This window comes from Lepisosteus platostomus, chromosome 1 (genome assembly GCF_059453375.1).
Source record: "Lepisosteus platostomus isolate fLepPlt1 chromosome 1, fLepPlt1.hap1, whole genome shotgun sequence".
Taxonomy (NCBI): domain Eukaryota; kingdom Metazoa; phylum Chordata; class Actinopteri; order Semionotiformes; family Lepisosteidae; genus Lepisosteus; species Lepisosteus platostomus.
In genome coordinates, this window is record NC_142611.1 from 64,630,731 (window position 1) to 64,654,231 (window position 23,501).

At 49.5% G+C, this 23,501-nt stretch overlaps 2 protein-coding genes and 1 long non-coding RNA gene across 12 annotated transcripts in view; 2 read left to right on the forward strand and 1 right to left on the reverse strand.

Annotated features, from left to right (window-relative positions):
- On the reverse strand, positions 1 to 18,246 carry LOC148678438 (uncharacterized). Its single transcript, XR_015939161.1, has 3 exons — positions 18,107 to 18,246; positions 12,046 to 12,113; positions 1 to 388 (listed from the first exon to the last, which is right to left on the reverse strand). It is a non-coding gene; the product is annotated as an uncharacterized LOC148678438 (long non-coding RNA).
- Positions 282 to 14,582, forward strand: LOC148678439 (uncharacterized). Of its 9 annotated transcripts, none has more exons than XM_088633538.1 (5): positions 282 to 413; positions 1,902 to 1,952; positions 3,393 to 3,729; positions 4,505 to 4,576; positions 13,619 to 14,582. In XM_088633538.1, the coding sequence occupies exons 3-5, from the start codon at positions 3,414 to 3,416 to the stop codon at positions 13,900 to 13,902; spliced, it is 672 nt and encodes a 223-aa protein (XP_088489664.1). In that variant the 5' UTR covers positions 282 to 413; positions 1,902 to 1,952; positions 3,393 to 3,413; the 3' UTR covers positions 13,903 to 14,582. The 9 variants fall into 9 exon arrangements, with proteins under 9 accessions (XP_088489664.1, XP_088489661.1, XP_088489665.1 ...); XM_088633539.1 differs by having other exon boundaries at positions 341 to 479; XM_088633534.1 differs by lacking the exon at positions 282 to 413 and adding an exon at positions 486 to 1,110.
- The window catches only part of csad (cysteine sulfinic acid decarboxylase), a 20,363-nt gene continuing 14,122 nt past the window's right edge, over positions 17,261 to 23,501 (forward strand). Inside the window, exon 1 of one of the 2 annotated variants that reach the window (XM_088633530.1) lies at positions 17,261 to 17,440. In XM_088633530.1, coding sequence (XP_088489656.1) covers positions 17,404 to 17,440 — 37 coding nt within the window. In that variant the 5' untranslated portion in view covers positions 17,261 to 17,403. Of the gene's footprint in view, positions 17,441 to 22,878; positions 23,066 to 23,501 lie in introns of those variants that run through there. The other variant, XM_088633529.1, reaches the window with a different exon arrangement.

A 23,501-nucleotide genomic window follows, 5' to 3' on the forward strand; every position in this document is an offset into this window, starting at 1 on the left:
TCTTTCTAATCCTTTTCCACACCATCCATGAAAAAAACACAATTATAAAACCATGAAGGAAATCAGTCCTTCTGTATAAAATAAAAATCAGCACTCATTTTTAACAAAAAAAAAACACTTTTCCTTCAACAACACTTCGAATACCTCTGGCATCATTTTAAAAAATAAAGATAAACAACTCTATCATCTACAATCGCCACTTTCCTTCCTGGGACGCAGCCCCGTTTGTGACGTCACACAACCGCTGCCGAACTTCACCGGGATTCCCTGCGCGGCACCTGGGGCTTCCCCTGCACCCTGCGAACCGACTCCGGCCTGAAACTCCGTCATCACCGGCCTGGAGCGGTTGCCTCACCGGTTTCACTCATTGCCGCCGGCTAGGCAGGAGCTAGGAAAGCGAAACAGCGCGGCGGGTGAGGAAATAAATCCTCCCCCTCCCAGCTCGTGGGCATCCCTAGAAAACTAGGAACAGGAAGCAGGTCGGAGAGCCGTAGTTCTGCAGCTCGAGCTGGGAATGCGACTTGCGCGGGAACTGGGGGTTGTTTTTGTGTTTTGTTTTTTTTCTGCGGTGGCGACCGTGTTGTTGTTGTTGTTGTTGTTGTTGCACCGACGGTGACAGGTTTGTGAATGTGCTGGGGCTGGCGTCGTCTTGGCGACCCCGCAGCCCGCCGTTCGCGCCAGCACAGCGTTTAGAAGTTTGAACGTGACCCCTCGCCATCGCTGATCTGGAGCCAGACGAGGAAGCGCGTCGCTGCGCTTGGCGGACATGACAGCGATGTGCGCTCGCTTTGCTCTCGCGCCCTCGCCACAGTACAACCGCGTTTCGAGTTCCGTGTTCGTCGTCCTGACGTCACAGCGCCTGCTCTGCACTTAGCGGCAGGTTTGGTAGTTGTGAGTTTGTATCCAGCAGCTATATATATTGTAACGCTACGGGGGTTCAGGCGGGTGCCCTTGCCGCATTAGGTCGGTCCCCCACCGTCGGGGGCTCGAACCCGGGACTCCCGTGTCACTCAGCAGGGACCCAGCCCGGTGAGTTAAAGAGAGATCTCTTCACAGCCCAGGGGCTGTGGTCCTGCTATCACAGGGAAGGGCGGCGACGTCACCGCTCTGGTAAGCCGGCTCTTACACACCCTGTTGGCCGTATGCGTTACACTATATACACAACAGTATTATCCCACGCAAAGCAGCATTGTCATTAACAAGAGAACGGGTAAACATTTACTCCCTGCTGAAAGGAAAACAGACGACGTTTGGCCGTGGAGCCTTCGGGTGCGACACCTGCTCGAACTTTATTAACACAAGAACGCGGTCACACTCCTCTTTGTGGAGTTTCATTACTATAAAGGAGCACGTATACCGTCTGTTGTGTACAGGGTGTATGACTGCCATTGAGTATTCCTGGGTTTAGCGCAGAAAAGACAGGGCTGTGCTCGATGCTCTGTGAAACTGCAGAAACGTGGAAACGGCGCGGCTTAATCTTTCTAACAGAACAGAATACACTTACGACTTATACCTACCGTCGGTTTACTGTTACTGTTGGGCGAGCGGTGAATATTTAAGCATCAAAACCCCCAGAGGTTTTTAGCCTGGGCTTAGATCAAACACGTTTGAATTTGCAATTACACAACCGAAGGGAGCTGACTTCTGTGTGGGTTTACATAGACATGAACGCAAGGAAACGCGGGAATGCGAAACAAAACCACAAGCAATCCCGAGACGGCACACAAATTGCTGCCGTAGCCAACAGTGATGTATTTATGAGGATTCCTCTTGGTGGCGATGTGTTAGCGGCAGTATATCATAACACAATCCTATCTTCTTGAAACGCAACAAGTATTTTCTTTCTCCGCGGCGCTAATAGGGTTCCGTACCAATGAATGAACGACTTTTTTTTTTTTTAGATCGTGCGCAGACTAAGTAACCCATCACCTAGTAACTCCCAAACGGGCTAGGTGAGTCAAGTGGCCTGCCCTGGTATATAACCTTTCCGATGACTGATGACGACACCTGAACAGCGGTGATCGTCAGACCTACCACACCTGAGGCGAGGTCGGCCGAGGACTCTCGCGGTGACAGTCTTAGTGGGGAGACATTTCTCCTCCTGATGGAGCAGGGGAGTCGGTTCATGTCAGGACAGCCAGTGTTTTCTCTCTTCTGAGACTTGGATAATTTCGGTGACCCCTAGCTGCTGTTCTGCCGCTGGGGAAAGACCTGTTAGGTTACACTACTGGAAAGTTTCCTGGTGCTCTGGCTCTACAGAGCAAGGGGGGGTCCACTGTACCCCCTTACCTCCCAAACAAACTCTGAGGTGCTGTCTGTGTGGAGTCTGCATGCTCTCCCCATGTTCCCATGGGTTTCCTCCCACAGTCCAAAGACATGCTTACTTGCTGGTGTTGTAATTGGATTCTGGGGGTGATTAAACCTGGTGGGAGTGCGTGTGTCCTGTGATGGACTGGCGTCCTGTCCAAGATGTACCCTGCCTTGTGCCCACTGCTTGCTGGGATAAGACCGGGCTCTCCCTCAACCCTGAACTGGAAGAAGCGGATGAGAAAATGAACGGATGATCATGGAGCATGTGTCTGACTCGTGGATTGCCTGCGATTAATTCTCAGGGGATGAAAGAGGGCGTTCCGTTGGCTGCCCCTGTGTCGCCTCGATCAATTGCTGGAAGTGACTCACGCCATGGTGACCGTTTGTGGGCTGGGCATCGTGAAAGCGGACCTCGTCCTGCTGGGTCTTTATCCCGGAGCTCGTGCTGCCTTGAATTCCTGCGGTTCTGGGAAGGGGTGTGGTGGCTTTATCGACAGCTGTCCGAAAGTCCAGATACACTGACTGTCGCATCAGGACAGAAAAGGGGTCACAAACTAGAGGAGCCAATCAGCCCACCTGGGCCGTTTGGTAACTGATCAGTGGATCTCATCCACCTGTTTCTTGAAAGAAGCCCCCGCTTTGACAGCACGGCTGAGCAGCTTGTTCCACACCCCTACCAGCCTTTGTGTAAAGTAATGCCCCCCCCAGTCCGGATTGGAAGAGCTTATCCACCCGTTTCTTGAAAGAAGCCCTGGTATCAGCTTTGACAGCACGGCTGGGCAGCTTGTTCCACACCCCTACCAGCCTTTGTGTACAGTAATGCCTCCAGTGCTGATTGAAAGCGCTCCACAAGCTTTTTCTTGAACCGTGTCCCAAGGTGACCAGGGGTCAGGACACATGACTCATTTCCAGTGTGACCAGCTGTTAGGGGTCAGGATAAAGGCTCAGTGTGGCCAGAGGTCAGATGTCAGGGTCAGGGGTCACTCTCAGCCCCACCAGTGCTGGCGACATGACTAACCAGAATCAAATGGGCAGGAGGAGGCACCTCCTGTAACCTTGTGACCTGTCTTCTGTTTTGAAAGGTGCTGTCCTAGGGGCAGGTGATGGCTGACCCCACACCAGCGGGGGGCCGGCTCCGGCGATGGAAGCCGAGACTAATCGAGGTGCTGAGCTCAGACCCTGACTTCGTCCTGCAGCACGCCCAAGCCCTGTCCCTGCTGTCCGACCAGGAATACCGGCGGATCAAAGCCCTCGGCGACCCCTCGGAGAAGGTCAGGGACCTGCTGGACTGCGCGCTCGATAAAGGCCAGGCCCCTTGCTCGCGGCTCGTGGAGCTGCTGCAGGACCGGAGCGTGCAGGACACGTATCCCAGACTGTCCTTCCTCACCGAGGAGCCGGAGCAGGAGCAGCTGGGGGCAGGTAGGCACGCCCTTTCACCCCACATATCGCAGTCTGCGTCTCCACTGACCACAGGGTGACTGTCTGCCTATGTGGGCTGTTGGCCAGGCTCCTGTAAATTACACTCTGCCATTAGCAGGCCTCTGCTCACCGGACACTTACAACCTTTAGAAGTCTCCAACAAGGCTGTGCAACACGTGACCTCCAGATGAATTTCTAAGAAGACGACAGAGGAAATACACCACACAGGGTGGCAGCTCTGGGGCCCGGGGTTCAATTCCTGGAGTGCTGTCTGTGTGGAGTTTGCATGTTCTCCCTGTGTTCACCTGGGTTTCCTCCCCCAGTATAAAGTCATAATGGTAGGTTAATTGTCTAGGAAAACTGGCCCTGGTTCAAGGGTGTGTGTCTGTCCTGTGATGGACTGGCGTCCTGTCCAGGTCTATTCTGCCTCATGCTCATTACTTGTTGGGATAGGCCCCAGCTCCCCCCTGACGCTGAATTGAATTGACCCTGAATTAGTTAGAAAATGGATGGATGCATAAAACAACTAATAATAAAACAATAAAGAGCACCTGTATGAGTAATCAGTTATACTAGACTTTTCAAAACTCAACAGGAGTCACAAAGTCTGCTGGTGAATCAGCTCATTTCACCCTTGTGTTCTGGAGAGCAGGAATAACGCTGAACGAAATACAAGTAAGACCTCTGGAACCGATGGTTTAAAACTCTTTCAGCTGCCTGAAGGGACAAGTCAAGTTTTATGTGAGTCAAAAACCATGTATACATATTTTCACAGTGCAGACAAAAGCCCAACTGAAAAGGAAAATTGAAGAGGTGACTTCCGGCGCGGAGGAGAAGCCAGGGGATGGTGAGTCCACCTTGACTGAGGAGATCTGGGTGATGGGAGGGGTTCGCAGACGTCGGCCGGTGCTGACCGGCCCAGAGTGAGTTTCGCTGTGCTGAGAGGCTCTGTAGAGAGGCGAGTGTCCAATTGCATTCAATCTCTTATCCCTGCTCTGCTTTTTCCAACTGTTTTTCAACTATGGAGTTTTGCTTCCACCTAGTGGAGACCTTTCAGTGTAGCGCCTAGTAAATCATGATGGTATCCTCAATATCGGAGCACAGCTTCCCAGACTCTTCTGGCTGGGCAGCCCCTCTCTTTTCTTCCCATTGGCCAGGGGTGCAACCACAATTCAGACTGATGTCCACTGAAGGTAGGGATGAATATCCTGGAGCTGTCCTCTGCTACACCGATCTCTGGGAACATCCCAACCCTGACCCCTGCTTCTTTAACAAAGCTTTTATCCCCAGCCCTTTATCAGCACCCTTAACCCTAACCCCTGACCCCTGCTCCAATCAGCACCCTCATCCCTCACCCTAACCCCTGCTCCAATCAGCACCCTCATCCCTCGCCCTAACCCCTGACCCCTGCTCCAATAAGCACCCTCATCCCTCGCCCTCCACACCGCTGCCCACACCGCCTACACACCAAACCATGCCACATCAAACACGTCAAACAGACAGGATACCTTCCAACAAGGAACCAGGATCATCTACAAAATGATCCAAACAGTCCACCACCTACAAAACACAGCAGTTTCCGGAGGGGAGAACCAGACACCCGCCAGCCTACGACAGAGGAACTCAAGCACCTCATGAGACCGGCCAACCCAACCGAACTCACATGTTTAAAGCTAGTAAGCAATGCCAAAAACTGGCTCCACACCACACTGCAGGTCCTCGAAGAGCACTACGAGGAAACCCTCACACATCTCTCCAGACGACTGGAGGACCTGGAGCTTCCCCGCTGGGAACAAGCTTTCGCGGTTGCCTCCAGCTGGGCAAAGAAGAATTATGGGAGGAAAATACAGAACTACACGTTGGACCATACACAAGCTATGATTACTGCTACACTTAGCAACAAGGAATCCACTACCCCCACGTCTCCAAACAGATTCCAAATACTCAGCACACTAACCAGGGAAGAGGTAAATGGCTCAGAAGAGACATACAACGTGACCCAGGCAGAATCCCATCCAGAACCAGCGAGGAGACACTGGGAAAACAGACATCCAACCCAGAAATCTGGCCCCACGCCAGCCGGATCAGATATTTCCCCCGATCCCCATGCCACAAAGGATCCGAAGAGAGTAGAGAAGACAAGAGGGAACCATGAGAAACACCCTAAATGGAATCTGTATCCCAAACAGCACCACCAGGGTACACCTCTCCCAGGACTCTAGCTCTGACCCTAACCTCAACCCTAATCCTAACCCTGACATTAACCCTGATCCTGATCCTAACCCTAACCCTAATTCTAACACTGAAATTATGCCATGCCACAAAGGATCCGAAGAGAGCAGAGAAGACAAGAGGGAACCATGAGAAACACCCTAACTGGAATCTGTATCCCAAACAGCACCACCAGGGTACACCTCTCCCAGGACTCTAGCTCTGACCCTAACCTCAGCCCTAACCCTAACGCTTATACTGACGTTAACACCAACCCCGACACCAACCCTAACCCTAACCTTATCCCCAACCCTAATCCTAACCCTGACATTAACCCCGATCCTAACCCCGACCCTGATCCTAACCCTAACCCTAATACTAACACTGACATTAACCCTGATCCTAACCCCGACCCTGATCCTAACCCTAACCCTAATCTTAACCCTGACATCAACCCTGATCCTAACCCCGACCCTGATCCTAACCCTGACTCCGACCCCGACTATTACCCCCCCACACCACCACCAGCCCAACCAAGATACAGACCACATCGACATGACAAGACCACAAGAAAGCTAACGGACTGGAAGCTGGAAACCCACAAACGCTGGCTCTGCATAGGGGACTCCAATTTATCAAGAATACCCCCCTATGAAAATCCAGATCTACAGATAGAAAGCTACCCAGGAGCATCATTTTACAATGCAGCAAACCTCCTACAACACACCCCCCGGAACACAGGAGTGGAGAAAATCATTCTGTCCTTTGGAATCAATAACAAGGCACAAAAAGCAAAGGAAACAGCCATCAAACAACTACAACAGATGCTACGGGAAGCTAAGGGAACCTTCCCATCTGCAGAAATATACATCCCACTGATTAATTACTCCAGAGACCTGGAACCAGGATTCAGGAAAAACCTGGACACAATAAACAATCACATACAGCAAAACATGCCATACCTCCCCAAACTGGAAGAAGCCCTTTTCAAGACAGAAAGAGATGGAATTCACTGGACCACCGCAACAGCTCAAAAAATGCTAGACCACTGGTCACAACATTTAAACTGGTAAGCCCCAAAGCCGCAGAACAAGATGGGGACAAGAACAACAAAAACATTGTAAATCTAAGCAACAACTTCCACCCCACAACTGAACAAATAAACCTCCTCAATAAGGGCTTATCATTTGTCCCCACAGTAGGGACAAAGAAAGGTCAGAAAACCCGACTGAAAAGCGAAATCCGACAATACCACCGTCGCCTTAAACTGACCGCCTTCTTTGAGGATAAAGACACCGACACAGAAAGGGTTCCCTTCCTGCCTAAATCCAGTTGGGAACCAAGGGAAAACCAACTGCCACCAGAAATCCAGGAAATAATCCAAGAGGACAACACAATTCTACAGAAACTCCGACCATACAGGGACTCACACAACATAACAAAGGAGGAAACCGTAGCCTTAAAACATTTAAAGGAAAACAAACATATAGTCATAAAACCAGCAGACAAAGGGAGTGCAATAGTTATCATGGATAGAGAACAATACATTGCAGAAGCACACAGACAATTAAATAATCAGGAACACTATACTACTTTGGAAGAACCGCTGTACAAACAAACAGCACTAGAAATAGGGCAAATCCTACAAACTCTGGTTGAACTAAAACACCTAACAAAAAAACAGGCATTCTACCTAAGAGGAGAGGAATCACCACGACCGAGGATCTTCTACCTCCTCCCAAAAATTCATAAAGCCCCAGAAACATGGCCACTCCCCTACGAAATTCCACCTGGGAGGCCCATAGTGTCCGACTGCAACAGTGAATCCTACAGAATAGCAGAATATCTAGACCATTTCCTCAACCCCATTTCTAAACACCACCCAAGTTACATCAAAGACACCTATGACTTTGTAGCCAAAGTCAAAAATGCTACAATACAACAGGAAGCCTTCCTGTTCACCATTGACATTGACAGTTTATACACCAACATTGAAACTACGGAGGGACTGAAAGCAGTCCGGGAGTGGTTTCTCAAATACCCTGACCGCAACAGACCAGAAACCCAAATTCTGAAGCTATTGGAAATTAGCCTCAACAAAAACGATTTTGAATTTGAAGAGCATCACTACTTACAAATAAAAGGAACTGCTATGGGGAAGCGCTTTGCTCCGGCCTATGCTGACATCTATATGGCCCATTGGGAAGCCACAGTATTCCCAAAATGCACACACAAACCTACACACTACTTCAGGTACCTCGACGACATCTGGGGAACCTGGACGCACGGCCCACAGGCCTTTCAAGAATTCATTAACACCCTCAACACACACCACAGGTCCATTAAACTCAAATACACCAAGCAGGAAAACCAGATAGATTTCCTAGACACCACCACATACAAGGGTTCCTCCTTCAACAACACAGGCAAACTGGACATTAAGGTATATTTCAAAGACACGGACACACACGGCTTACTGCACAAAGACAGCTTCCATCCAAAACATACTTTCAAAGGACTGGTAAAATCACAACTCCTACGCTTCCACAAAATCTGCACACAACAACAAGACTTTGAGGAAGCCAAACACACACTCTTCCAAGCTCTACGCCTGAGAGGATACACACGAAGTTTCCTCAGAAATGTGGCACAAACATTTCTAAACAGAAAAACACCTGATGACAGCAAAATAATACCCCTCATCACAACATACTCCCAACTCAGCGTAATAACCAACCAAAAACTAAAGTCTACATTCACCACGATATTAGAAAACACAAACCTACTGAGGGAACACAAAATCATATCTGCATATAGAAAAAACAAAAACCTACAGGATTATTTAGTCCAAAGCAAACTAAAACCTGTACAAAACAGATCAAATACACCAAAAGCCAAACACTTCAAACAGAAAACAACGATCCAAAACAACAAAACCAAAGAAATCTTCCAGTTGCAAAGGGCGCTCTCAGAAAACACCAATAACGCTGTCTATGGCATCCAGTGCAAAACGTGCGGGGTGACCTATGTGGGGGAAACGGGTAACTCCATCCGAACCCGACTGGCACAACACAGGTACAACATCCGGAACCAGCGGGAAAGGAGGACTCACCTGGTGGCACACTTCCTACAGCACGGGCTGGAAGCGCTGGAGGCCACAGGACTGGAGAGCAACCCCAACTGGACAGAGATGGAAAGAAAGAAAAAGGAAACGGAGTGGATCAAAAGACTTCATACTACCTTTCCACAAGGCCTGAACATCAGAAAATAAACTGGGAGGGTTTCAGTCGTTGGAAGGAGAGTGCAACACTCCTTGTCCCAGATGGTCCCTTTTTAGAGAAAATCTGGGAGAAAGAGCTTTGTTCCCCTACCCTAACCCTGACATTAACCCTGATCCTGATCCTAACCCTAACCCTAATTCTAACACTGAAATTAACCCTGATCCTAACCCTAACCCTAATCTTAACCCTGACATTAACCCTGATCCTAACCCCGACCCTGATCCTAACCCTGACTCCGACCCCGACTATTACCCCCCCACACCACCACCAGCCCAACCAAGATACCGACCACACCGACATGAGAAGACCACAAGAAAGCTAATGGACTGGAAGCTGGAAACCCACAAATGCTGGCTCTGCATAGGGGACTCCAATTTATCAAGAATACCCCCCTATGAAAATCCAGATCTACAGATAGAAAGCTACCCAGGAGCATCATTTTACAATGCAGCAAACCTCCTACAACACACCCCCCGGAACACAGGAGTGGAGAAAATCATTCTATCCTTTGGAATCAATAACAAGGCACAAAAAGCAAAGGAAACAGCTATCAAACAACTACAGCAGATGCTACGGGAAGCTAAGGGAACCTTCCCAGCTGCAGAAATATACATCCCACTGATTAATTACTCCAGAGACCTGGAACCAGGATTCAGGAAAAACCTGGACACAATTAACAATCACATACAGCAAAACATGCCATACCTCCCCAAACTGGAAGAAGCCCTTTTCAAGACAGAAAGAGATGGAATTCACTGGACCACCGCAACAGCTCAAAAAATGCTAGACCACTGGTCACAACATTTAAACTGGTAAGCCCCAAAGCCACAGAACAGGAGGGGGACAAGAACAACAAAAATATTGTAAATCTAAGCAACAACTTCCACCCCACAACTGAACAACTCAATAAGGGCTTATCATTTGTCCCCACAGTAGGGACAAAGAAAGGTCAGAAAACCAGACTGAAAAGCGAAATCCGACAATACCATCGTCGCCTTAAACTGACCGCCTTCTTTGAGGATAAAGACACTGACACAGAAAGGGTTCCCTTCCTGCCTAAATCCAGTTGGGAACCAGGGGAAAACCAACTGCCACCAGAAATCCAGGAAATAACTCAAGAGGACAACAGAATTCTACGAAACCATACAGGGACTCACACAACATAACTAAGGAGGAAACCATAGCCTTAAAACATTTAAAGGAAAACAAACATATAGTCATAAAACCAGCAGACAAAGGGAGTGCAATAGTTATCATGGATAGAGAACAATACATTGCAGAAGCACACAGACAATTAAATAATCAGGAACACTATACTACTTTGGAAGTACCGCTGTACTAACAAACAGCACTAGAAACAGGGCAAATCCTACAAACTCTGGTTGAACTAAAACACCTAACAAAAAAAACAGGCATTCTACCTAAGAGGAGAGAAATCGCCACGACCGAGGATATTCTACCTCCTCCCAAAAATTCATAAAGCCCCAGAAACATGGCCGCTCCCCTACGAAATTCCACCTGGGAGGCCCATAGTGTCCGACTGCAACAGTAAATCCTACAGAATAGCAGAATATCTAGACCATTTCCTCAACCCCATTTCTAAACACCACCCAAGTTACAACAAAGACACCTATGACTTTGTAGCCAAAGTCAAAAATGCTACAATACAACAGGAAGCCTTCCTGTTCACCATTGACATTGACAGTTTATACACCAACATTGAAACTACGGAGGGACTGAAAGCAGTCCGGGAGTGCTTTCTCAAATTCCCTGACCGCAACAGACCAGAAACACAAATTCTGAAGCTATTGGAAATCAGCCTCAACAAAAACGATTTTGAATTCGAAGAGCAATACTACTTACAAATAAAAGGAACTGCTATGGGGAAACGCTTTGCTCCAGCCTATGCTGACATTTATAAGGCCCATTGGGAAGCCACAGTATTCCCAAAATGCACACACAAACCTACACACTATTTCAGGTACCTCGACGACATCTGGGGAACCTGGACGCACGGCCCACAGGCCTTTCAAGAATTCATTAACACCCTCAACACACACCACAGGTCCATTAAACTCAAATACACCAAGCATGAAAACCACATAGACTTCCTAGACACCACCACATACAAGGGTTCCTCCTTCAACAACACAGGCAAACTGGACATCAAGGTATATTTCAAGGACACGGACACACACGGCTTACTGCACAAAGACATCTTCCACCCAAAACATCCTTTCAAAGGACTGGTAAAATCACATCTCCTACGCTTCCACAAAATCTGCACACAACAAGACTTTGAGGAAGCCAAATACACACTCTTCCAAGCTCTACGCCCGAGAGGATACACACGAAGTTTCCTCAAAAATGTGGCACAAATTTCTAAACAGAAAAACACCTGATGACAGCAAAATAATACCCCTCATCACAACATACTCCCAACTCAGCGTAATAACCAACCAAAAACTAAAGTCTACATTCGCCACGATATTAGAAAACACAAACCTACTGAGGGAACACAAAACCATATCTGCATATAGAAAAAACAAAAACCTACAGGATTATTTAGTCCAAAGCAAACTAAAACAGATCAAATACACCAAAAGCCAAACACTTCAAACAGAAAACAACGATCCAAAACAACAAAACCAAAGAAATCTTCCAGTTGCAAAGGGCGCTTTCAGAAAACACCAATAATGCTGTCTATGGCATCCAGTGCAAAACGTGTGGGGTGACCTATGTGGGGGAAACAGGTAACTCCATCCGAACCCGACTGGCACAACACAGGTACAACATCCGGAACCAGCGGGAAAGGAGGACTCACCTGGTGGCACACTTCCTACAGCACGGGCTGGATGTGCTGGAGGCCACAGGACTGGAGAGCAACCCCAACTGGACAGAGATGGAAAGAAAGAAAAAGGAAACGGAGGGGATCAAAAGACTTCATACTACCTTTCCACAAGGCCTGAACATCAGAAAATAAACTGGGAGGGTTTCAGTCGTTGGAAGGAGAGTGCAACACTCCTTGTCCCAGATGGTCCCTTCTTAGAGAAAATCTGGGAGAAAGAGCTTTGTTCCCCTATCCTAACCCCTGACCCCTGCTCCAATCTGCACCCTCATCCCTCACCCTAACCCTTGCTCCAATAAGCACCTTCATACCTCCCACTAACCCCTGACCCCTGCTCCAGTCAGCACCCTGATCCCTCACCCTAACCCCTGACCCCTGCTCCAATCTGCACCCTCATCCGTCCCCCTAACCCTTGCTCCAATAAGCATCTTCATACCTCCCACTAACCCCTGACCCCTGCTCCAGTCAGCACCCTGATCCCTCACCCTAACCCCTGACCCCTGCTCCAATCAGCACCCTGATCCCTCACCCTAACCCCTGACCCCTGCTCCAATCAGCACCTTCATACCTCCCACTAACCCCTGACCCCTGCTCCAATCAGCGCCTTCATACCTCCCACTAACCCCTGACCCCTGCTCCAATCAGCGCCTTCATACCTCCCACTAACCCCTGACCCCTGCTCCAATCAGCACCTTCATACCTCACCCTAACCCCTGACCCCTGCTCCAATCAGCACCTTCATACCTCACCCTAACCCCTGACCCCTGCTCCAATCAGCGCCTTCATACCTCCCACTAACCCCTGACCCCTGCTCCAATCAGCGCCTTCATACCTCCCACTAACCCCTGACCCCTGCTCCAATCAGCACCTTCATACCTCACCCTAACCCCTGACCCCTGCTCCAATCAGCTCCATCTTCTCAGTGCAGCTTCCCTAAGCTGAATGATTCACTCTCTGCCCTCTACCGCCCTCTGGTGGCCAGCAACAGACCACTTTCTCTCTGCGGCTCCCAGCTGCGTGAGGTCGGTCTCCCTGCAAACAGCACAAACAATGAAGCCCACCACATTTGTGTTGAATGTAGCATTTAAGGGGCTTTTTTTTTTTTTTTTTAGAGATATAGCGCACTACACTGATATAATCAAGTGGCTCTTAGTCCCCCTACAAGGGTGGTGAGTGACTTTGCACCACAAATATTTTCTGAGCTGCAGCTTGGGAGAGTGTATGCTTCACTGGTGTCTTACTGGGTGGCACGGTGGCACAGTGGTAAGCAATTGCTGCCAGCCAGAACTGGGGCCCTCCTGGGGTGCTGTCCGTGTGGAGTTTGTATGTTGTCCCTGTGTTCGTGTGGGTTTCCTCCCACAGTCCAAAGTGGCTCCCGGGAGAGTTGGCCCTTGTGTCTGTGTGTGGCCCCTGACGGACTGGTGTCCTGCCCACAAAAGACCCCGCTTTGTGCCTGTTGCCTGCTGGGATAGGCTTCTGCTGCCCTGAGACCCCGAGCAGGAAGCAGTGGTTAGTCCCCCCCCGCTCACGGCGCCCGGTCTCCCTGCAGGCGCGGCGCTGGTGTCGGAGCGGCAGCTGATGCAGCTGGCCTCCCAGGTGGGCCACGAGTGGAAGCAGGTGGGGCGGCTGCTGCTGGGGCTGCCCAGCGCGCGGCTGGAGCACTGCGCGGAGGAGAACCCGCACGCCCACTGCGAGCGCGTCTTCGCCATGCTGCGCGCCTGGAGGACGCGGGAGAAGCGGGGCGCCACCGCGGCGCGCCTGCACGCCCTGCTGTCCCAGGACGGCTCGCCCCTGCACCCCGAGGCCTTCGACTTCCTCCTGGAGCCCTCCTGACAAACAGGGGAGGAGACCCCGACATCACCAGCTTATCGTTCCGAGGATCTGATCCGGCTGTTTCTGGAAAGAAACCGGGGAATCGGCTTCAGCCACATGGATGGGCAGCTTGTTCCCTGCTCCTGCCACCCTTTGTATAAAGAAGCAACTTCTGTTCTCAGTTTTAAGTGCACTTCCACGTCGTTGGCACTGGTCCTCTGGTTTGTGATTCAGTGTTGACACTGAACCCCTGACCCCTCTGCGTTGACTTTGAATACTTGTACAAAGTCTGCTTGTAGTCTTTTTTGTCCAAGATCAAAAAGGTTCAGTCCCTTCAGCCACAGACTACACCTGGTTACTCTTCTCTGGACAGACACCAGTGCAGCAATCTTTTCCATACTGTAATGACCATAAGTCTACAATATTCTACCTGAGGCTTTATTACTGCAAAAGCCATTTTCTGGACTTTTTTATATATATAAACACACACTAACATTTTGTTGCCTTTTTCATAGCTTTCCCTTAATCTAGAAGATGTAATCAATGTGTCAATAAAAACACCTGAGTCTTTTTCCATAAGTAGCCTTCTCTAGCTCAGTTATTCCCCACTTTGTTTTGTTCGTGGTTTTGCTGCCTGTGTGCAACACCCTGCCCTTGTCTAGATTAAACTTGTCAGTTTCCTGGTGTTTCCCAGTCACGAATTTTATCTTGCTGTGTCTCTTTATTTGGCACCTTGGGCAAACATGACAACTTTACTGACTATACCAGAATCTCGATCATTGATGCACATTAGGAAGACCAGTGGTCCCAGTACAGATCTCTGTAGCTCTCCACTATTAGACTAGACGAGAACTTTCACCCCTTTTTCTGTCCTCCTTTTTCATTAACCCGTTCACAATAAAAATGTGCACATTTCCCTGCATGTGTGCTGCCTCCAGGTTCACAATCTTTAAGAAGGAGATTCCCCGCTGGGCTGAATTGAGATGCATCTTGCCTGCGATATGCCATTTTGTTTCACCTGCTAGTGGAGAATCTACCTTCCCTCAGGCCAGTGAAGTCCCTTCGGGTCACGAATGACCCGCTGAGCAAACGGGAAGATGAACCCTATGTAGGCATTTTTAATAAGTGAGCCTGCCAGGTTTGCAGATGTTGCAGAATGAGGAGGATTAGCAGATGTTGGAGAAGAGACGAACTAAAATAAGAGATCTGGATAAATGTCACATCCAGGCAAACGGCCAGAGGCTGGCGTTGGGCACAGCAAACAGAATTGCTTGTGTTTTCAGAGTTTTTCTATCCCCAAGGATCTCCAGGCCTTAACATGCAGGAGGGGAGCCACGTCCCACCCCCTGGAGTGCAGCCCCACCTGGGTGACACACAGCAGCCCCACTCAAGGGGAGGAGAGCCCTTGTTTTGTTTTTGCTACTTGCAACAAAGTTGATTTCAAGATTTGAATGCGCGGAATCCCTTGCCACTTTTCCACACAGCAAATCCAAGACCGATATTAGCACTCCGTACCAAACCCCAAGGACTGCCATTCCTCAGTTTTAAGCAGGGAGCTGCAGGAACAAGTAAAGGTTAGTTCCAGGCTGAAAAGAGAAGAAAAGAAACAACGTTTGGGCTGTGGAGCCTTCTGCGGGTGTAAATGTTGTGCCTATATGGTATGATATTGCCTATATTGTTGGAACAGATGAACAGCTGAACCGTTGAATAAACCTTTGCTTATTCCTCAGTTTATCCCGTGAAGGCGTGACCAGCAGTGTCACGAATGCCCAGTCTACAGCACCGTCCAGCGTCTGTCAGAGCGGGGTGGAGACCCCTAGCGTACAATAGCGGAATAGACACGAGTGAACAGGCGGGTGCAGCCTTCCATTAGCTTCTCGTCTTAGGTGTACGCAGCAATGTGCTTTTTCGCTAATCTCATACATTCAAAGGTCAAAAGACCGATCAAGGATTTTCTGTAAGCGCATTTATAGCCATTTTAAGGCATGGTGCTGTTTTTCCATAATACGTGTTGATGCAAGTTAAGCAAAGCGCGCCTTATTGCGCCTACAGTTTATCGCAGTCGTTTTCGCCCTGAAAGTTAGATACTTGCGTTTCCAAAGCCGTCATTCTCATCTCGTCCAGTGTAATTAGGGGATATTTAAAACAATCATTGGTTGCCGATTTAGAACTCTGGGTCTGCTTTCCCCCTTTTTTCTAATTCCTAAAAAAAAGTGCACGGCGTTGTGCCAAAGACTCGAGCAGAGTTTTTCCAATCTTTATTTTTTTCTCTCTTAAAGACATCGCGAGGATTTAGAGCGCCGTTCTGAGGTTTAAGCCTGGAAAGAGCTGTTAAAAAAAACAACTTGAAAACTTCCCACCTCCGTTTTAACACGACTTAATGAAAGTGCGTGTGTCTGTGTCGGTGTGCCCTGTGATGGACTGGCGTCCTGTCCGGGGTGTACCCTGCCTTGTGCCCGTTGCTTGCCAGGACAGGCTCCAGCGCCCTGCGACTCCGAATTGGAAGAGGTAAGGAAAGGGATGGCTACCATTTATCCTGGGACGATACGGTTTTGCAGTGGCGCGCAGCACAAGTTACACAAGTTACAGCACAAGTGGCAGCGGAGACACAAGCCTTCGGATCCTAACCAGTCTCTCCTCGGCCACAGAGCCCGGCTGTGCCCCCCCCCCCAGGTACCCCGGCGGTGGGCGAGCAGTCCGAGAGGAGCTGAGGACTGACTGGGCGCCTAGCTGGTGAAGGTGAAGCGCAGTCGTTAATAAGGCTACCTCCGCCGCGTTCAGGACCCGAGAGCAGAGCGTTTCAATCAATTAGCAGGTCAATTAAGGCTTCAGACACGACAGCAGAACTCTGCGGGAACCTGCGGGTGTGCGGGGTCACAAAGCCGGTGTTAGAAAGCCAATTGAACTTTAGAAATAATTGAATAATGGAAGCTAATTGAACTTTAGAAATAATTGAATTAATTTTCTGACCAGTTCCCAGACCGTGGTATGGGTTTATTCAATTAGACGCACAACTATAGTTTTCTTATTAAGATCCGAGAACTTAACAAATCGACACAAAGGGCGTTTGTTTTGTGAACAGAAGCACACGGGTTAATCGCTTCTCGGACGGCAAACTTCTTCATCCAGTTTCTCGGTCGATTATTTTCTAACTCCCCCCTTTTTAGGGTAGAAGAGGAAAAGAAATCTGGATGTTTATTATTTTTTTCTCCGCGGCTGCCTCGCGCTGTCCTGCAATAACCTCTCTCTCGAGAAGTATCACGTTGTTTCACCCTGGGATTTCACCCTTGTGCACCCTTGTCCCCGTGCTCAGATCACCCGATCCCGCCGGGGGCGGGGTTTGTACCATCCCTATTGATCGTGCGCTGACGTCATCCGGGTGATTATCCCCGTTCCCTGCCTCGCTGTCTGTTCTGTATCGAGTCGGTGCGCCTCGGTATACAAGCGAGGAAAAAGTAAATAAGATAAAGAAAACGTCTGGATCCGATCCGAGAACGAAATCTGCACGACTGTCCCACCATCATGGCCTCAGAGTGCAACTGCAAGACTGATCTCACTGGTAAGCAATACTTTTTATACTCCTCTGGTGAAAAAAAAGATATTTTGTCTACAAATTATTTCTTATCTTCTTTTGCCACTATGAGACACAATATCTCACCAGAAGTAAAGACATTTAATTTCAAGATAATTGTTTCATTAACTCCTCCTGCCGGAACGCTGTCTGCCGGATTCATTTCCAGCTGAGCTCAGGGGCTCCAACGCTAATTGAAGACTTATTTGATCTGTATGCTTATTTATTTTCAGCCCTGAGTACCAAAAATATCCGACTTCAAGGGTTCTGTTTCCAATAGCTTCAGCACACAAAAGCCTCTCTGGGTTCTACCGGACGATATTTCCGATTACTCAATTGACGATGAACAGACACGTGTCTGTAACGGACCCGCCCACCGTGGGAGTGGCCTATATCAGACACGCCCCCGACGAGCATCCGCTAAGTACCCCTCGCAGCAGAACACGGGGCGGGGATAAAGATATGGACAGAGCTAAACAGTCTTTTTTAAGAAATTAGAATTGTATTCCCATTCTTGTCACGTATTCAGCCCCGCCCACTTGTCCACTTGTCCGGAGCACTGCCTTCGGTTTATGGTTTAAGGGAAACATTAAAAAGTAGCCTGGCGAGAGTTTTATCCAGTAAAAGATCATTAAAATGTGCAACTTTCCTTACCGCTATGTTATTCTCCTGATCTGTCCGCGTTTTATTAGAACTCAGAAAGGGATTCGGGCAAGAGCTGCCGAAGAAAACTCTTGAGACGGGCAAGGCCAAACGCTCAGCTCCACCCATGTGTAGCCCCGCCCGTGTCCCGCAGCGACAGATTTCTCGCTCTGCCAATGAGAACTCGCGATGGGCGGGGATAAACGTTTGGCTCCACCCAGGTGTAGCCACGCCCCGTTCCGTGTTCGAGCAGCTACAGGCTTCTTCATTCTGCGGGTCTGGTGGGCTGCATTTCCGTCTGCGGACCCGACTGAGGGCAGTTCTGAACATCGGGGTACAGAGTTGATACAGTTACAAATGCCATTTGATATGAAAGCAAATTTCCAGATCTGCCCCAAATGGCTGCCCAGCCGCGATATAAATCCTGCAACTCACAACTGGCAGCCCTCTGAAGCTTAGCAGGTGTGAGCCTGGTCAGTACCTGGATGGGAGACCTCCTGGGAGAAATTAAGGTTGCTGCTGGAAGAGGTGTTAGTGGGGCCAGCAGGGGGCACTCACCCTGTGGTCTATGTGGGTCCTAATGCCCCAGTATAGTGACAGGGACACTATACTGTAAAAAGGTGATGTCCTTTAGATGAGACATAAAACTGAGGTCCTGACTCTCTGTGGTCATTAAAAACCTCAGGGTGTTTCTCAAAAAAGAGCAGGGGTGTTACCCCGGCATCCTGGACAAATTTCCCGTTAGCCCTTACCAATCATGACCTCCTAATAATCCCCATCTATGAATTGGCATCATTACTCTGCTCTCCTCCCCACTGAGAGCTGGTGTGTGGTGAGCGTTCTGGCGCACTATGGCTGCTGTCACATCATCCAGGTGGGGCTGCACATTGGTGGTGGTGGAGGGGAGTCCCCAGTACCTGTAAAGCGCTTTGAGTGGAATGTCCAGAAAAGCGCTATATAAGTGTAAGCAATTATTATTATTAAACTGAACTCAGGTCTCCTGTAATTAGGAAATTGGAACAAAAATCGGAGAAGGGTTTGGTTTCTACAACAGAACTCCTGGGAACCCATGTCCTGTGTGTTTTCTGGTTCAACCCAAATCAATCCCATTAACTCATTTGTAATCCATTCATAGAGCTCATTTGTTGAGGGCAGAAGATTTGTGTTCCAATCAGTCTGAAAATAATTCAATTCATTGTAGTCAACTGCTCTGCGTGATTGATCAGAGTTAAATTGTTCTAGAAACACAGTTTAAGGGAAACTCTTGTTTTTATTTATTTCTTTGCAAACTGAAAAACTGTTAAGATCCGGACCATAATACATATAAAACAGATATTTTTAAGACTCTTTTCTGCTCGTACCTATTGATTGAATTATCAATCATTACTTTGGCCATGTCTCTGCACGTGTAACATGTGACTGTGTAATCCTTCTGTTTTACTGGAATTGATAACATGTTATATGTGCCTGTGTGTTAACCAGTAATGGTTTTATCTTATTACCTGAATCAATATGGAGATTAGGCTGGTTTACTGTGCCAGTAAAGTAAATGTTTTGTGATTAACACATTTTCTAGGGATCTTAACAAACTCAGCTTTGAGTCCCACAAGCCCTGATATTATTGTCTTGCTTTTGAAATTAAGACAATATCCTCACCCCCGGGTTCCCTTACTGAACATGCTGCAAGTCGGATGAAGGATGGGATCATATCAAACGTTCGAGCCACGATCCCGGTATCCGATGGGCTGGAAAGAATCCTGGCGAAATCAAAGCACCACATTTGTAAAATGTCCGATTAGTGAGCAGGATGGACTTTGGATGTAATCCAGGTCTTACATGCTCTCGCTGGCCGGACAGTCTCTAAAATCAATGTCTTTCCGGGAGTGGTCCTGGGCAGACAAGCAAGGCTCCTGGTTGAAGGAGACCTTGCTTTTGAAGCACACAGAATTGCATTGCAGAACTGCCTCTAATCCCATCCTGAGTTTAAGAATTCCTCGGGCAGGAGAGAAAAAGGCTATGCTATGTCGCTATGTGGCTATGTGGCTTCCAGAGGTATGCATCTCTGGAATCCACCCAGGACATTCCTGGAAGGTGTGCAAGGGTGTGTTTCTAATAAAAAAATAATATCCTCTAGGAATTTGTTTGAAATCTTGCTCTTTCTGTGCCAGTAAAGAACATGGGCTGTGGCGTTAATGCAGCACAGGAAATATGTCAAGAGACAGGTCTGAAGTATTTCCACTGTACGCCAGTAGGATATAGCTTTTTGCAAAAAAAACAAGGGAAGCCAGAGGTGTCTTTCTGTGTTCCCAAAAGGTAGCTACTGTACCTACTATCAACCCTCTTTCCACAAAGGGTGGTGGGAGTGTGGATCGAGCTGTCCAGCCATGTTGTTGAAGTCGATACCTTGGCATGTTTCAATAAACAGCTGGATGAGATCCCCGAAGCAATTTGCTAATTACCAGGTGGGCTGAATGACCTCTCCTTTGTAATCGACGATCACATGACTAAACCCCATGAGATCGAAGTTAGCCTCCCTTCTCTAGCTCCAATTCCAAACGCTGGGAATGCCAATAAGGGGAAAAAAAGGAAAATCAGCCCCTGCAGCCTGAGGCTGCGTCAAGGGGGTTTGGAAATAACAACCGTCCCTCCTGTCCACGGATCCCGAACGGATCTGCGTGCGATCCAGAATCTGGGCAAGGACAGTGCTCCAAGGCACTGACTCACTGCTGGTCCCTGCCAGCCATTGTGCGTGTAAAGTTACATTATGGCGTGGGAATTCGAACCCTGTGCACCTGGGTCCAGTTCCAGCTCTGGGGTGCTGACTGTGTGGAGTTTGCATGTTCTCCAGTTGTTCACCTGGTTTTCCCCCCACAGTTCAAGGCATTGTGGTGGGTTAATTGGTTTTTGGGAAAATTGGCCCTGCTTGTGAGTGTCTGTGTCTGTGTCTGTGCCCTGCGATGCACAGGTGCCCTGTCCAGAGCGGTGGCTCTGTGGCTAGGGATCTGCGCCTGTGACTGGAAGGTTGCCGGTTCAAATCCCGCAGCCGGCAGAGGAATCCTACTCCGTTGGGCCCTGAGCAAGGCCCTTAACCCTAACTGCTCCAGGGGCGCCGTACAATGGCAGACCCTGCGCTCTGACCCCAAGCTTCTCTTCCTGTCTGTGTGTCTGTGTCTCCATGGAGAAAAGCTGGGGTATGCGAAAAGATAATTCCTAATGCAAGAAATTGTATAGGGCTAATAAAGAAACATTAACATTACATTACACTTTTGTGCCTGTTGCCTGCTGGGATAGGCTCCAGGTTCCCTGCAACCCTGAAGTGGATGAAGCAATTAGAAAATGGATAGATGGATGAATGAAACTGACAAGAAGGAGAAGACAAGCATGGGGATGTTTTTGTTTGTGTTTTTCCATAGTTTCTATCCTCTGACCGCACATGACTAGAAACCCTTGCATCCTCCCCCCTGTGTCCAGTGTTTGCTGGAAGTAGATCCTTCTGTTGCTCAATAGTGCCTGTCCTGTCTGCTCTCTGGGAGTCCTAGGTCTGACCTGGGCCCCCAGGGCTGCAGGAATCGCCCTGCCCCAGGCATGGAGCAGGAGAGAGACTGTCTCCCCCTCCCTGGGCTGGCAGGCGGTCAGCTGGACTTGGGCCAAATGACTTGTTCTTCGATACCTTTGGACCTGTTGGCCCCGACTTCGCTTCCCCCCAAGTCAAACAGGGCCAGTGCGAACTGGTTAACCTCTGTGTGCCCTTGGCCGCTAGCCAGGTGCTGTTTTTCCTGTCTGAGCCGAGCAGTCCGTGCAGTCGCAGTCCCTGCCGCGGGGCTTGGTTCAACCGCATCGGAGCGGTGTCTCTTCCTGCAAAGCCTCGGCTGATGAAGGGCACCTCAGCCGCCCCCCCCGTTTAAAAGCCTCGCCTGTTCGCACCCCCCGCTAGTGTTGGAAGAGTTGCTGAGCCGGTCGGCCGCGCGCGTTGGGGATAGCGGACACGGCGACACGCGCTCCTCTAGGCGCTTCAGCATCCTTGCTTCGGGAGGCAGTGTCTGCACGAGCTATACAGTTTGATTTTTAGAAATAAAAGTGGTCTGTGAAGTTCCCACGACCTGGAGAACGATATCTCGCTCCTCTGTATACTTGTATATGGCTTGAACTTGAACTTGATTTGATTGATAAGTCGGTGCTGACAATCACGCAACGAGGAAGGCGGTGGTGGGACAGCGGGGTACAGGACTGCACACCGTGAGCTGCCACAAAACGGGAAGGAGATTTAGCCGCGCAGGGACGCGGCGACCAAGTGTAGCCTTAGCTGGAGGCAGCGGGTTTTCGGCGGCACAGGGCTTACTCGGGGTCGGCACAGCGCAGGCTCGGCTCAGCCCCCAGTGCCCCTCCGTGCGCTTGGCTCGCTACGGCGTCCTGCCGCCGCCCTGCACTCCCGGTACTCGAGTTACAGATTTCAGAACTCATTCCGACGCAGGAGGAGAGCCCAGTGGGCGAAGCAGGCAGACGACCTGTTGCTGTTCTGCCGTGTTCTGATCGACAACATACCTGAAGATCAATCACACATTTTAAAGCCCCCCCCCATGTAACAATATACACACTCCAGGCTTGAGGGGGAAATAAATGCAGAAAGTCTTGCATCTTTGTAAATTGACCCCCAGGTTGGTGGGGCGCGTTATCGCGTTGTCTCTCCAGACAACCAAATCTTTTTCGAACTTGGAGAAGGCGTGAAAGAGGAGACCTCGCTCCTTGCAAATACTCCCCCCCCCCTCCACGCCCCCAGCCCCTCGCGTGCCCCGCGCTCGGCGCGGTGTCCCCGCGCTTTCATTGGCTGCCCGGCTCGAGGTGCTCGGCCGGCCTGCGGGCGCCCCGCGGCGACAGACCCGTCCTGCCCTGCAGTCGGCCCACACTGTCTCGAGATGAGCGCGGCCGCGAGGGCTCCCGGCGAGACTCCGGACCAGAACGGAGACAGCGAAGGTAAACCGCACGAGCACCTAGTGTGGAAACACAGCCCGCCAGTCAATAGGACCGAGCATTCGGTTTATGAGGGCTGCTGTACCGTATATGGTCATGTCATCTCATTGAATGGGGATGCAATTCTTTAACACTGCTTAGGCGTAATGTATCTTTTGTTTTTGCTGTTGTTTTGTATATTTGCTCTGTCATATATTCGGAGGAAAACGGGATTATATCGTTTCCACTCCTCCGTCTACATAAGACAGCGGAACATACTGTATATCTTTCTTCAAGCGTCGGTTTTTCGTGTCTCTCCGACTTGCTCAGCGGGCACCCTGGCTGCCGTTTGTAAAACGCAGCGTGAATTGGGTCTGGAAGCAGACACGGCTGTGTGTTGAACCCATTAGTAGGAAGTGCCCGGGGTTCTTGCGCTGAAGCGCGGGGCAGAGTTACAGCT

What these genes read in the sequence shown, in the direction of transcription:
- LOC148678439 (XM_088633538.1), top strand. Translation starts at nt 3,414, where the DNA reads ATGGCTGACCCCACACCAGCGGGGGGCCGGCTCCGGCGATGGAAGCCG. An exon ending in GCAGGAGCAGCTGGGGGCAG is followed by an intron (nt 3,730 to 4,504) that starts GTAGGCACGCCC and finishes ATATTTTCACAG; the next exon opens with TGCAGACAAAAGCCCAACTG. An exon ending in GGAGGAGAAGCCAGGGGATG is followed by an intron (nt 4,577 to 13,618) that starts GTGAGTCCACCT and finishes GTCTCCCTGCAG; the next exon opens with GCGCGGCGCTGGTGTCGGAG.